This window comes from Callithrix jacchus, chromosome 6 (genome assembly GCF_049354715.1).
Source record: "Callithrix jacchus isolate 240 chromosome 6, calJac240_pri, whole genome shotgun sequence".
NCBI classification, from domain to species: Eukaryota; Metazoa; Chordata; class Mammalia; order Primates; family Cebidae; genus Callithrix; species Callithrix jacchus.
In genome coordinates this window covers 67814578-67830867 of record NC_133507.1, presented here as the reverse complement: position 1 = coordinate 67830867, position 16290 = coordinate 67814578, and the positions used below count along the sequence as shown (strand labels likewise).

The 16290-nt window shown below is 31.6% G+C and overlaps 1 protein-coding gene across 32 annotated transcripts in view; it reads left to right on the top strand.

Moving 5' to 3' along the window:
- The window catches only part of SLC4A10 (solute carrier family 4 member 10), a 422038-nt gene that overhangs the window by 302274 nt on the left and 103474 nt on the right, over positions 1-16290 (top strand). For 8 of the 32 annotated variants that reach the window (XM_078327538.1, XM_078327542.1, XM_035304684.3 and 5 more), the window contains 3 exons: positions 2520-2708; positions 11532-11620; positions 12837-12926. In XM_078327538.1, coding sequence (XP_078183664.1) covers positions 2520-2708; positions 11532-11620; positions 12837-12926 — 368 coding nt within the window. Of the gene's footprint in view, positions 1-2519; positions 2709-11528; positions 11621-12836; positions 12927-16290 lie in introns of all 32 variants that reach the window. The other 24 variants (XM_078327537.1, XM_078327541.1, XM_035304683.3 and 21 more) reach the window with 3 other exon arrangements.

Here is a 16290-nt window from a genome sequence, read left to right as displayed (position 1 = left end):
TTGTGAAGATAGTGACCTATGGGTTTTGTAGTGTTCGAGCCTGGAAACATTGTGCTTTAATAGAAATTAAAAATCATAAACACATTCAAGGTTTACTGTGTGATTACTTTTAATTCTGACTAGAATATTGAATGGGGAATTCGTATCATGGCTTATGGTTGGAACTGCCTTACAATGATATCATATTGGTATTCTTATTTATAACCACTTTGCAACTTCCATTATTAAGTATATGCATATTTTATATACAATTTTCCATCTTAGCAAGGTTTCAGTGTAATGTCATATATGTTGACAATTTATTATTTCCTTTATTTCAGATTAACCCAGGGGTATTATAACTACTGATCTCCAAAGAACTGAAAAATAGATTTAAATATTATTCTATAGTATCATACATTTTCAGAATTGGAAGGGACCTTTGAGGTAATTATAGTGACTGACTTTCAAACATTCCAGGTATATATTATGGGTGACTTCCAAATATTCATTCTACCTCTTTCGATTGTAAACACAAAAATGTTAGAGAAAACTATACCCCATGTGCCAGATATGGCCTACTCTCTGATTTTGCAGGGCATTTGAGCTAAGAATGGTGATTATATTCTAAATTGTTGAAAATAATAAAAAAGAAGTTAATATATTTGATGTTAATATACAATATAAAAATCAAATTTCAGCATCCATAAAAAAGTTTTATTAGAGCATAACCAGGCTCATTTGTAAAAGCCTGTGGCTGCTTTCCTGCTACAAAGGCAAAATTCAGTATTTGTGACAGAGATCATGTGGCCTACAACACCTAAAATATTCATTAGCTGGCTCAGTACAAAAAGAGCTTGTCTATCTCTGGTTTAGTGAATTAACTCTAGAGTGAAGGGCAGTTCTTTATTAGCCTAAGTCAGTCAAATGAATACCATCTCCTTTGCCAGTGATTAGTTCAAGATGGGCGGGGCTATGTCAGTTAGACTTAGGATAATTTTTCCTGGCCAGGGAAAAAAAATAACTCTTCTAAGAGAAAGTCACAAAATACCAATATATTTCTCACTGTATATGAACAAAAATATATATTTCATTTTTGCTGCTGGAAACCACCTTATTACCATAAGGAAAATCAGCCCGAGGTTAAAGCTTACTTACTCTAGAGGAGGAGAGGTTAACGGAATCACAGAGAAGCAGAATTAGAGCCAATTTAACTTTGGTCTTTCTGTTATGTGAGTCAATAAAATTGTTTTAGATAGTTTAATTTGGGTTTTCTGCTATTGATAAGCCCAGTTTGTCTCTACTTGATAAACTGTTATAAAATATGAATATATTAAAACCACCACAAATTTCAAACCAGGAACCCGTAATCTATGTAATGAAAATTGCAAAGAAAATCCTGTACTGGGAAATATTTACTGATAGCCTCAATATTCCAATCAGTGCATCAGGTGCTTTATGTCATTAGTCTTGGCATCGACATATGATATAGATATTATTATCTCCATTCTACAAATAAGGACACTGAGGCCGTTCAACTCTGCACAGTCATCTAGCTAGAATGCCATAAAGTGTACTAAATCTGTCCCTAGTTCATGTCCCTTTCACACTGAAGGAAAACATAGTTGGTAAGAGATAATTCTGCTAACTTTAAAACTTTTATTGTACTCAAAAAGGCAGTGGAAGGCAGTTCATTGTGAACTGCTTTACATAAGGTGTTAATGCCTAAAAAAATTAGAGTTCACATTTAACAATCAGAAAGCAGATTAATTACACAAATGATTATTAATGTGATCTTAATAGAACTAAGAAACTTAAAATGCCTTTAGTAATCTACTTTATTAACATCTTTGATACTATGTATAGTAAATAATCTGCTTAATTATAGACTTCTGAAATTTCACCTTCCAGTCTTTGTTTTGCAGTTATAGAATATCTTTTTAATCTAACATTCTCAAGGGAGTGTGTTTCAAGGAAAGTTTGAGAATAAGCTGATTTTCTAACCATATGAAACAGAATTGTTTACTCTCCAAATTCAGTAGCTAGATCGCTTCATAGGCCTCCTTGCATCAGATTTTCACAGATAGACTTTTGTTTACTTAATGAGGAAACAAGAAAATTATTCTGTACTAGAAAATGGGAAGAATATTAAAATATACGCGTAAGACCACTTTTCAAATTTAAACACACTATGAATTTTGATATTATCTCTATACATATTCCTACCATCAGAGTGAATAGTGAGAAATAAAGAACTTTCTTCTCAATGCAACTATACCCATTTGAAAAATAATTATAATATATTTAAAATAGAATGGTTTATAATTAAAATCTTCCCAAGTCCTTCTTGTGCAACGTTTCTACAATGGAAGATAAATTTCTGTTTATAAAACCATACTTAGAATTTTTTTATGGAAGTTTTTCCTATTTCAAGATGAATGATATTGTTTAGGGCTTGCATATTTGGACTCAGTGGTTCATGGCTGGCATATGTGCTAGGGAAAAGCTGTGCTCATCTTACTCCGGCCTTTTTGCTTCAGATATGGTTCTTGACCAACAAGTGAGCTCAGGTCAGCTGAATGAAGATGTACGCCATAGGGTCCATGAGGCATTGATGAAACAGCATCATCATCAGAATCAGAAAAAACTCACCAACAGGATTCCCATTGTTCGTTCCTTTGCTGATATTGGCAAGAAACAGTCAGAACCAAATTCCATGGACAAAAACGGTAAATGTTGGTTTATTGTGCTCTTTATGTCTACTATAGATCTCTGAAATATCAAAGTGCTTCTAATCTTTTAAAATTTGTTTTATAAGAAAATGATTTTTTGAAATTCAGATTATTGTAAACTCTTTCACATGAGTATATGGTCTTATCAAGCATCAAATTGTAAAAATTTTAGAAAAGAATTTAAGTTTCCCAAAAGGTTCAGGAAAAGAATGCAAATACCAAATAAGGTCCTAGCCTTCGTCATGTAGCTTAAAAATGTAATGAAGGGCTTTGACTTATGCCATCATGTTCATCATCTAGTGTTTGTAGAAGAAAGGTATTGGTTGCATGTCACTCATAGTTAACAAATTCCAATAGAGAAAATCAAAAGACCAGTCAGTGCATTGATTGTGGCTTTACATTCATTAAGGCTGATTCCAGTTCAAGGGCTCACTGCTGTTTGTAGTGAGACATCTTCAACATCGATGGAGCCACCCCACTTACGACCTTTATACACCAGCATAGATGACTACTGTTGTTTCCTAGCAATCTTGACTTACTATGATTTATGCTCCAGACCATTTTATCTTTCCTGTATTTTTTGTTCTCTCCTTGCATTTATTTAACTCATCATCATTTGCATTAAGGAAGTTGCTTAGGAATCTCCTGTTGTCATTCATCCTTTCCATTATTCTCATGAAAAAAAAATGAGATTACCATGAAGATGATTTGAATTTGTTAAACTTCAATCAGCTTTAAAAGTTTCCAGTTCTAAAAGATAAAAATTAATGAAAAGTATTTTCAAATGCTTTACTGGAAAGACTGACTTCCACAAATGGATGAAACCACATGTCATTACATGACAGCATGAAATATCATGTAATCTCACCCTATTTTCAAAAGCTTCAGAGATGCCTTAAATAAAAACGTATGAAAATTAGTTCTCTCCAGACTTTACTTCATGTGGGAATTTTAATCAGTTTGCATACTACTGAATTAAATATACATACATAAACAAATATTAAGAAATACTTTATTAAATAAAGATGATTTGGCATAATTTTTTGTCTCAGAGTATAAAACCAGTTTGTTAATGACAAAAATCATTTTTGAAATACTCATTTGATTTTTATGACTTTTTGTTGACTGAATATAAATCGTTTTTGTTACATAGAAGAGTGTATAATTGTAAATATATTAAGTTCAATAAAATAATTGTGAATACTTTATGGTAAAAACCAATTTGTGTTTATAGAATCTACTGAACATTTTGAGGAGGTTTAACTTGCTTGGAATAAAATCATATATTTAAAACATATTTATATTCTAAATCACACTTTGCTTTAAAATATGTGATACATAAGGTAACAAAACTTCAGGCTCTCTTATATTCTAAGAGATGTATTACAAATGTAGTGCTTTTGTTATGCTTATAATCCTAGTATTTATTTGATATGATAATGTTAAAATAGATTCAGATATTTACTAATTTTGGCTATGGGCTTATGTCTGCATGATTCCAAAAACTTTATTAAAATATACCCAGGAATTAACTTTCTAAGAATGCATGCAGATTTTATAAAAATGAACTTTTGCCTTCATGACTTTTGCTGGAAATCAGATAATATGAATCACATCTTTGAGAAAGAGGTATGTTTCTTCAAAGAGGCAAGGATCTTGGATTTTGAACTTCTTATGATTTATACATTGAATTTCATTGGAGATAATATTTACTATACAAATAATTTCATTGCATTTTGTTTCTTTTGAGGTAAGAGGCTATAGAATTTATTGGATCAATTATTTATTGTAATATCATGCAGATCTAGGCACACTGTTACCACTTTAAACTTCCATTAAACGTAAGAAGAGATGATAGAATGTAACTGTGAATCACAAATCTACATATAGATACAAGGTTTTCTGAGAGCCTGCTTTTTGTCTTATTTAAGAAATGGTTTGGTTTTCCCGAAAACCAGAATCTGAGTGGTTCTGAAGTGATTCTGTCACCATCTGTACAATCAGCCTTTATCTGAACACATACAATCTTTTTGAGGCATACGTAAGGGCAATAAAAACTTGGAAACATTTCTAATAAGATTCATATACCCAATTAAGTATTGTTGTAGAGTATGCTGTCAGAAGTGGTTTTCTAAGCCTAAGCTTATAACACCTCCTTATGACTCTGTTTTGCTTCCTCACACACTTTGCATAATTATGTGTGTTGAGAATTCTGAAAATATGTATAGACTTCACCAATTTAGAAATAAATCTCCTACCCAAAAGTGAAAAAAAATATGAAAGACCTTTACTACTAAGATTCTCAATCTACTTATGAACTCTAAAACCTAAAAAACTCTAGATACAAATTGAAATTAATAGCCATAAATATAAATTGGACATTGTTTTAAATATGCAATAGAGATTTAAATTTTTGTGCAATAATACAGAGAGATGCAAAAGGATTTCAAAACTCAAAAAAGTAAAAGTGATGCTATTAATTTTTAAAAATCTCCTGAGTAAAATCTATTAAGCAGAACGATTGGCTTTAAAAAAAATTATAGAATAGAAATTAAATAGAGCAAAGATGTTTCCAGAAACTTGAAAATGGAGCACATTTTCCTCCCTAATCATACTGGTAGAAGAAAGTCCCCGCTTCTTGTTTAATGTGCTGAAATTTCTTCAGAAACAAATTGATACTTATGTAGATAAGTCTGAAAGAGTCATAGAGAATAAAGTTTCTACTTCTTAATTGACTCATATCTTGATACGTAAGGGCAATAAATATGCTACCTTGGCAGTACTCTTGAGGTGAAACATTCAGACACTGTATTTCAAATGGGGTCTTCCTCGTTTTATAGATTATATTAATAAAATAGTACATTTCCTTTATCTTCTCCTTCCCTAATCTACTATCTTTTGTTCATTCCTTTTTTAGTGATTTGTGATAATTTGTCAATCTCATCTCTAAATACACTAGTTTACTTTTCTGAATAATTTTTTTCTTGGTATTCCACATTCTCTTCAGGGCTAACATGCAGGATGCTATGGATTCACCATGCATTTTTAATGCCACCATGCTGTGTTTAACTTTCACTTTTCATTAAGCATCAAAACTGTGAGAATTAAATGTCTGATTCTGGTGTTTCAATAAAAAATGACAGTTACATTTGGCAAAACAACAGCAAAAATAATAGAAAAATAATATCTTCTTTGACATTAGTACCCTGAAAAAAGTATGGGTGGTAATACACTCAAAATAAATATATAAAAAATATTCAAATAATTATTTGTGCTAGGAAGATTTTCTAAAACTAAAAAGAAGACTTTTGCGTTAAGTGATCTAGAAGGCAAAATTTATCAGTATCTGTATTTATCATTTGGGTCATGTATTCAATTGCCTTTTGAGACATTGGGATTATGAATCTATTATAAAATATTATTGACCCTGTGCTAATTTTTATATTTTTGAAGATAATTTGAGATTATTAGTTTTCTTAAGTATAGTGTGTCTTTATTCTGCTCTATTCTTTACCAATAATTTTTAACTCTGTTTGTTTTCCTTCATGTATCTTTCGTCTTTCCTAATCTGAATACTTTCCAGTTGTACCTTTTATTTAGGATCTCAAAAGGAGTTACAGTGCAGAAAGTCTCTAACTACTGGTCAAAGCCATAGGTTACTGAAGAACAGTTATTTGGGAGGATGGGACATAAAGTTCACTCTTTAGGCCTGGGTAGATTTTGGCCTTTAAAGCAATGTACACATACATATTGTGCATGGTATTTATTTATGGTTTTGGAAATCAGATTTATTACATTATACTTGCTTCTTTTACAAATGCTGTACTTTTAATTTTCAGATGCATGCTGTCTTTATGTATTTAAATATTTATATGCTTTATTGCTTTTTTAATACAATGGTTTCATAAATAAGATATCTAGAGTTTAAAGTTTGTCCCTCATAGTGTTCTATCTTTGAAGAAAAAACTAAAGCTAGAATAATAATTCTTAAAATTGCTTGAGATAAAACATATTAAAATATTTGTGTATATTAAATAAACATTGTTTAATAAATATGATATTTTCCACTGTTCCAAGAAAATTGAGATGACATTACTGACACAATTGATGGGTCTGCCTGGAGGCTGTATTGTCATTACACTTTTGGAATGTCAAGACTAGATTTTAAGAGTGAACATACTTCTAGTATAATGTGTTTGAATTTGTTATTTCTTATATGCATTAATTATTTTCAGGCATACACATTTTTCTCCAAGTTTAATTGTGTGCATACTTTTCATGTTTTTGAAGTGTAGCTCACCTAATCAACATTTTCTAAATATTTAGCCCCCTTTCTTTATGTTTTCTATTCCCATGAATAAATGTATTGTTACACATGTATGTAACTTTGTCATTCATCTTTATATTTCTTTATTTTGCTCTGTCTTGTGTCTGTCTCTAACAGGCTCATCTCATCTCTGTACCTCCCTCATCTCCTACCCTTTGGGTACTCTAAATGCGTTGAAGGTTTCTGAGGTAGTGTAAACCAGCTTGGTCTCTAGGTTAATAGTAATGTAACTCCATGTCTTCATCACAGTTTCCTTCTAGTGCACGTGATTTATAGTGGATTAAGCAGTAGAAAGTAATGAGACATTTATGTAGTATATTCTATTGATATAAATTTGGCCAAATATAAATTTAAAAGTTGCTATGCTGCTGTTTTATAATACATATGTGCAAAAGTAAAGAAGAGAATGATAGCAAAAGACAAATGAGTTAATATAATACTCAACAGGGTTTTTGAGAATATACCTTTTGTTTTCCAATAATGAGGTACTTTAATAATACTGCTTACAGTTATGAAATGGTACTTTTGATGTAATCCCCCGCAACTTCATGATAAAGAAAATGACTGCCAGTTTCACAATACGCTTAGTGAAAAAATTATGTTGTAACAAGCAGAAAAGCAGAGCTTTACTTCTCTAGTCAGTATTTACTCAAAATACTCTCAATTTTCTCCTGCACTTCCCTCATATTTATTATAATTTGCCCTAGAAAAATACATGGTATAGAGTAACTTTTATTTGACATATATGATCCCTACAAGGAGGTCCAGAGGAAAAAAAATAAATTCATATAACTCAAAGAAAAGGAATTCAAATGAGTGGAAACATGAATACTATATAATATGCATCTTAATCGATAAGATATCAAACAAATATTAGAAATTTTAATTTAAGATGAAGAACTCTTGAGCTTAACAGGTCAGAAAAATGTATTTAGTAAATAGCAAAGGATGATATTAGTTTTCTCAAATGTTTCTATTTACATTTAAATGGTCACAGATACCAGTTAATCTTAGTGATACCCACTTTTTATTAGTTTTTAAATAACTTACTCTGAATATAATAAGATTACTGAATTAATGTCTTTTTTCATAGTAATGTCATACCTCAAAATTATGTGGGTATTATACTAACAGAAATAATTAAATATTGCACTGACATTCATTTATAGGAAATAATATGGACAGTGATCAGTGGACAAAGGTAATATTTTAAAAAGGGTAAAAAGCATTTGTAAGTACTGTGTATAGCACTTCAAAAAATTACTGTGTACAGTTAGCTTTCATAAAGCTTCCACACATATATGAATGAATGATAAATCCTAACTTTATACTAATTTTTTTCCATGAGGAGGAAATATCCTAGCAAATTCTTTGTAATTCTATTAGGAAAATATTCACTTCTGGCTAAAAGTAAAATTCTGTATCTAAAAATTGTCATTCTGTGAACCACTATTGCCTTAGACATCACCAAGAAAATAAGAGACGCCCGTCCAAAATCTGAATTTATTGATTCTTCTTATGTAATAGTATTTCAGTTAATGAAATTAGTTTTGAAATTCATTCCCATTATCTTCTTCTGAAAGGTGGCAATAATTGGCATAAACTAAAGAAAAATATATTTAAACAAAGATTACAATTGATTACAAAACTATAAAAATTATTTTTAGTTTATGAGGTTTCAATTAGTTCTATGGACTATAATTCATGTGTGAACGTTTTATATATATATATATATATATATATATATCAAATAAAATGTTAAGCTTTTAAAAAAACTTCTGTTTTTTCAAAATAACCCAATTCAAACTTGTTAGCTTAATTTTTAAATAGTTGGTATACATTGTTTTATTACTACCAAGTTGTGAAAACTGCCTTGAGGATATACACGTTTAATGTGTATTGTTTGAACTTTAACAAATTAACCTTCATTTTTAGAAATAATAACAAGATTTGAAATGCTATTTAAACTTTGTAGGACTTTTGATGTAAATAAATATATTTAATTATGAATATTTACTCCTATTATTTACTACTACTCTGAAATATAAAATATAAACAATTTGTGTTTTTTATATCATAGGCTAGTAGTTTTTATGCTTTTCATATTGACATACCCTATAGACATATCTACAGTCTAGGACTAGCAAGAAGTTTACTGTAATCTGGTATGTCTCCTGCTAGTTAAACTCTCAACTAGGTCATTATTAACATCACTTAAAATATTTATAAAAAATAGTTTCTAAATTCCTTCTTCATTATCAACCATACCATATAAGGTAATATTTTATAAAATGGCTCTTATTTTAGAACAAGAATATCATACAACAATAAATTTCAAAATATATTGCTTATAATTATTACATATAATATTAATTATTAATTGCTATACTTATTTACAAGGAGAAATACAAGTGTCAGTGTTTTAAAGATACTTCCTGAGCTGAAGCTAATTTATGAAATGGTCTTCTTAAAGTATACAAATGAAAACATAACGTATTCAATTTCTTCAAATTTTAAGTTTTCATATATTTCTATCCAATTCAAAATTTAATCTCTTCAGAGTTAGTGATTTTGCACTGGGTTGACTTTTGTTTTGTATGTGTTTGGTGATAGAACTAAATCATTGTTCTTCTCTGTAGATTTATACCACATTAAATGAATTATTATAAGAAAGCAGATATATGTTTAATTTTTCCAAGACTTGAATTTCACCACTCAATTTTACAGAATAGTCAATAAATTTAGTTTTAAATATATCTAATGTTTTAACTCATTAAAGTATGGAGAATGATGTGAAACTGGTGATTGAAGACATTTGTTAGTAGCACAAATGCATTATGTAAAAGGTTTTTTAAAACTACAGTTATTATTTTGAGAATGCTAAATTGAAAGGCTGCTAATGAACAGTTCACAGTCATAGCTGCACATTGTGGTTAGAAATGGGAGAATGAAAATGATTTATTTAGCTTTCTGACATTTATCTGAAGTTTATATATTTCCCTAGAATATGCTATAATCAGAATTAGTGAACATGGTTTGAGGTGAACTTATTTTTAAAAGTCATTTTATTTTTGTCTTCTCCAGATATATTCTTTTACATTGTTTAATGAAAGTAGTGAAATCTTTAAGTTCTAAAAGAATATTAATTCTATTATTTTCTGGCATTATAACAACTTTAAATCATGAAATTATTCCTATTAATAAATGACCCCTGATTGAGAGGCTTACTGATCCAAAAAGCAAAATTATAGTAATTGAAAGTAAATAATTAGTATTTTTAGCTGCAGTTGATAATTTCTAGGTAACAAAGAATAAATGGGGTTTCAAGAGATAATTTAAAGAAACGGGTTTTTTTGTGGGGGGTTTTGCATTTACACTGTGAGTTTAGAGAAGTTCAGAGAGAGACTGAAGTAATGAGAAATGACACTAAAGGCAAATTTAGAATAAAATTAGGATTTAGATAGATAGAGAGAAGAGCCAGGCAGAGAGACTACTTCTAACATCTACAATGGATGTGAATAAAAGCAGTATCTTGAGTCATTGAGTTATTATCATAAACATGGGCAAGGCTTCAAAGTTGGGTTGTCATTACTCATTTTACAGAAAAAGAACCAATAAAATGGGGAGAGGTTTAATTTTCATTGCATTGCTAATTATGAACAAATTTCAGATGACTTACTGCAACAGTGTTTCATATTTAGTGAATGATGGAATTTAACCTTTTCTGGTCATTGCCACACTCCCAGCATTGCTATCCACTTAACTCTCATCATCTTCCCTATAATAGGGAAAAGAACTACTAAATAATTATGTTTTAGTTTAGTGTTAATGTAAAACTAAAACAATTCAAGTTTTTATCTTTTATATCACAGACTAGTATCAGTATGCTTATGTAATAGAATAGTCAGGCACAAAATCACATCCTTGGGTTCATATTGTGTGAAATAAAGGTATTTCTTAAAGAACCCCCTTATGTAGAAAATTCTAAGATTTATGGCCAGATAAATGTTTTTCATTGGTTTGGCTTTTTAGATGCAATCGAACCTAAAAATATACCGTGTCATTTTCAGATAAACATTTGTTCTTTTTAATACTTTACATTTTAAATTCTTCAGGCTGAGCTTAAATCTTAACAGATGTCTATCTTGTCTTTTTATATATAACATTAGTTTTGGTTGAAATCAATGATGCTTCAAAATCCTGGTAACATTTATATATTTTGTAGATAATCTTTATGGAAAAGAATCATTTATAATTTTTATCTGAAAATTAGTTTAAGTTTTTTTTGCTGAATTCTCCCATTTCTACCTGTAACTGATAAATAAGAATTTTTGTATTAATATAGAACTATTTATATTGACCCTTCATGCTTACATCATAAATTCATTAAGAAACCTGTTAGTCTAGTTTAATTGAAGTACATATTTCACTCAGTATATCTAGAAGCATGTAAGTAATTGTTTGCATTCTGTCACAACAATCTCTTTTAGCAGGTCAGGTTGTTTCTCCTCAGTCTGCTCCAGCCTGTGTTGAAAATAAAAATGATGTTAGCAGAGAAAACAGCACTGTTGACTTTAGTAAGGTGAGCTTTTCTCCCTCTCATGTAAGTTGCTAAATTACTATTAGAAATTACTACCCATTTTAAGAGGTGTTGGCACAATATTTTGCATGCACTTTTTTTGTTTCTTGTCAAAGTTTGATATTGTTACAGATAATGTCAGTATTAAGTTCACATGTAACATTTTGCTTATTTAAAAAAAAACTGAACATGTGAGTTTTATGCATAGTATTCAGGTTTCAGCCACTTGGTATGATATTATCTCTTCCAATAAAAAGAATAACTGGGCTTCACTGGGAATTTAACAGAAGTTTAATTTATTGTTTAAAAACTTTGGCTAGTTTGTGTTCAAAATTACCTTTCCTCTATTTGTGGGAAAGCAAATCATAATATAAAACTTAATTGTTAATGTAAGCAAGAAAAAGTCATTATTGTAAGGAAATCCTAGAAGGACATAGTAAAACCAGGCAGAGTTTTCAATAAAAACATATTAAGAACTGACTGTGTTGAGGAATACATCTAATTGGAGACAAGTGAAATGAAATCATTAACTTGAATGTATTCTCAGAAAATAATGAGTCAGTTACAATAATGTGATTTTGACTAGCAAATTCCTGACATTGTACAATTGCCCTTGCAAGCTATGGCAAAGAAACAGTTGAGTAGAAAAGACAAGTTTCTAGCCGGGTGTGGTGGTGCATGCCTGTGGTTCCAGCTACTTGGAAGGCTGAGGTGGGAGGATTGCTTGAGCCCAGGAGACAGAGGTTGCAGTGAGCCAAGTTCATGACACTGCACTCCAGCCTGGATGACAGAGTGAGACCCCATCTCAAAAAAAAAAAAAAAAAAAAAAAAAAGAAAGAAAGAAAAAGAAAAGAAAAAAAGACAAGGCAAAAAAGAAGGAGTTTTAATACGTGGTGAAAATAAGGCAGGTTAACAATTCTGTTTATCAGAGTGGCTGAAATAGAAGTAACTCAGGGTAATATTTTAATAAAGCCCTTAGCACTGGAAATAATTATAGTAGTGGGAGGAGGTGGGAATGGGTGGCATCAGTGGAGGAAGTTTCCTGAATCAAGGTTCTGAAAAGACTAATAGTGATCAGCTACTTAGACCTGTTTCAGAATCCCTCTGACAATGCCTAAATGATCTAGGTCTAGTTGTGTGCATGCTCTCCCTCTGGTGCCTGGCGGAGTCTCGGTGGGAGCATGGTGTACCAGCTTAAGTCTGTTAATTATGCGTGCAGGGACTGGGAGGCCAACAAAAGGGGCATACTAGTCCATGTGGGATGAAACAAAGGCATGAAAAAGGACCTCCACACCAGCAAGAGAGAGAGGTGAGGGCATACTCGGGCTATATTTCTACAGTGGTTCAAAGTTCATTTCACTGTGTGGAGGCATGTGGTTCAAACATTAAGCCAGTTCAAATGTATTCCATCTACCACTGTAAGAACTATCTTTTTAAAGCATTGCATCTTCATTCATCTGTAAGTTGGAAAAAGGTTGTCACAAACTGCCATACATTTAATTTCTGATATTCTTAATTTGAGACGATCTTAAAAGCAGTAATGTAACAAGCTACATATTTATGTATGTACACATTAACAGTATAAAGAAGGCATATTTAACATACCCAGAAACAATCATTATAAATCACATAACTCCTCCTTTCTAATAAATTGTGATTTAACTTGTTAAAAACAATATAACCTTTATATACTGAATTTTATATCTCTACATCATTTTGCTATTGGTTGTGTGACCTATCTTTGCAGCCTTCAAAAATACTTTATAACATACAAAAGAAAATGAAGATTGCCAATTGTAGGCAGTAGTCTCATCTTCTGGTCCCCCCAAACAATTAAAACTATGGAAGAGTCAAAAGTCAATTTCCTTTCTTTTAATCCTTTTCTTTCTCATCACATTTTCGATCACTGGCCAATTTTATTTTTTTAATAGGCAAGTTAAATTTCCAACCCTCTACTTAGTGTCAGCTGCCCATATTCCTCAGTTTCTTGTTCCTAGCATGGCACACTAGAAAGAACATGGCTTTTGAGAAAGAGCATGAGATCTTCAATCCCAACTCTGGCATTATAAACTATCTGATCTTAGAGAAGTTCTCAAAAGTTCAGCCTTCTCATTTGTAAATTAAGAAAACTACAATTTTGTTGTGAAGATTTAATGAGATAATACATAGATCCTGACACAGTGCTAGGCATATAGCAGGTACTTAATGAAAGGTGGTTACACTTACCGTTATCATTAGTAGTAGAGATGGTAGTGTCAGAAATTAAATATTTTGGTCTCCACTGGATCTTTAGTGTCTTAAATAGTATTTGGTATGTATTTGTTGAATGAATTCTGTAAGATTCAAAATAATGTAAGCCTAGTTTTGGAATTTAAAAAAGACTGAGTAAGATTTTTGACTTTAAAGCCTGAGAGGGCAGAAAAGTAGGGTTTGAAAAGAGCAATTGTCATCTATCATTATGGAAACAAATTTTAGTGCCAGATTTTGCAGGTCCATGGGTTGATTTTTTTTTTAGCCTTGTGATTTTAATTTAGCATTGAATTTATCAAAGTCTGGCTAGTTTCTGGGTTAGTTTACTATTTTAATATTTTAAGGCTTAATATGCAGATTCTGAACCCCAGAATCTTAATATGCAGATTCCAAACATTTTGTAGTGTTAAGAGAAAAAAGGTCTTTATTCATCATATATGACTTGATCATATTTATTCCATCTATGTTTAACCTACATATTTGTGACCCTTCCAGTGGATAGACCTATCAAACTTACTTACTTAAGGAATGAATTAGAAAATATCCTGAATTGGCCGGGCGTGGTGGCTCACGCCTGTAATCCCAGCACTTTGGGAGGCGGAGGCGGGTGGATCACGAGGTTTAGAGATTGAGACCACCCTGGCCAACATGGTGAAACCCCGTCTCTACTAAAAATACAAAAAATTAGCTGGGCACGGTGGCGCGTGCCTGTAATCCCAGCTACTCAGGAGGCTGAGGCAGGAGAATTGCCTGAACCCAGGAGGCGGAGGTTGCGATGAGCCGAGATCGTGCCATTGTACTTCAGCCTGGGTAACAAGAGCAAAAACTCCATCTCAAAAAAAAAAAAAAAAAAGAAAGAAAGAAAGAAAGAAAATATCCTGAATTGCCAGCTTTTAGTTTCCCATAATACTTTTAAAAAGCAGATGTGTCAAAACACTATTTGTCTTTTTCAAACTGACAGTAGAATGTGATTTTTATGTTGGTGGTGGTTTCTTTTACTTCAAATGACCCAGTGAAGGCTTCACATAATTTTTTACATAGAAAGAACTTTTTTCCGCATCTAGGTTTAGTGTAAGAAACATATTACAAAGAGTTTTATTATTAGTCCCTGAACTTTAGGGAACCTTAGACATCTCATTTAGTCAGCAAGAAAGAGGAATCCCAGAGCAATTAAGAGAGCTGCTCAAGATCACTGGCAAGTTAGTGTCAAGACAACTTTTCTCCCCAGAGGGTCCCTATGAATTTTCTTGTACTTTCTATAATGGACTGAAGACTTAAACTTTCTCCTTAAATTTCCATCTGTTTTTCCTTTAATTTGTAGTGTGTAGTTTGCCCAGACACTTCCAATTTCACATTGGTCTTCTATCTACTCTTGTTCCCTGTTCCCCTAGAAATGTAACTGTTTCTCATCCACAGCTTAAGTATCAAAGGCCCAGAATAAAGAAATCTTTCCATTTTAAGCATAAAGGTGAGGTCTGGAGAGCCCAGAAGCATGAGTGTAAATAAAGACCCAGAATAGAATAGCTTGATTTCTTCAAGATCCTATTCAGAAGACCAGAAGCCTCCAGGATTTTTTCTTGTCCATTCTAAGTGTGCATTCACTTAACAGTTGTCTTAGGGATGTAGTTCAACCTACATTCCCTAGAGCTGCATTAGGAATTTATAATTTTATAAGACATCACATTCAGGTTTTTAAACATAATATTTTGTTACATTAAAAGTTGCTTAAGGGGCCAAGGGCATGGTGGCTCACACCTGTAATCCCAGCATTTTGGGAGGCCAAGACAGGAGGATCACTTGAGCTCAGGAGTCAGAGATCAACCTAGGTAACATAGTGAGACCTCATCTCTGCAAAATCTAGAAAAAATTAGCCAGGCATGGTGGCACACCTGTAGTCCCAGATACTCAGAAGGCTGAACTGGGAGATCATGGTGGCTTGAGCCAGGAAGTTTGAGGCTCCAGTGAGCTGGGATCGCACTGCTGCACTCCATTATGGGTGACAGAGTGAGATCCTGTTTCAAAAAATAATCAGACAAAAAAAGTTAGCTGATTTGTCAAATATGTTTCTTTATGAAGTATAGAGTACACAAACACAAAATATAAGGTGCTCTAGGAATAATATATACTTATATAGAATATAGAACAATATAATTAGATAATACATAATTGATTACTTCCCAAAGTATATGACTACAAGAACAATATAATGTAATGAGTATAATATAATGGCTATCCCAGATATGTGTTATAGAACTGTAACTTACTCCATTTGAAATCAAAAGATGAATTTGCTTATCCTGAAATTAAATTCTGTATATTTTAATGCTTTTTTCTAAATAACAGGTATCGATGACACACTAGGTATTATGTAAATTTAAAGATCATGTGTAATGACCATTTATTTCCTTTTACACAATTTAACT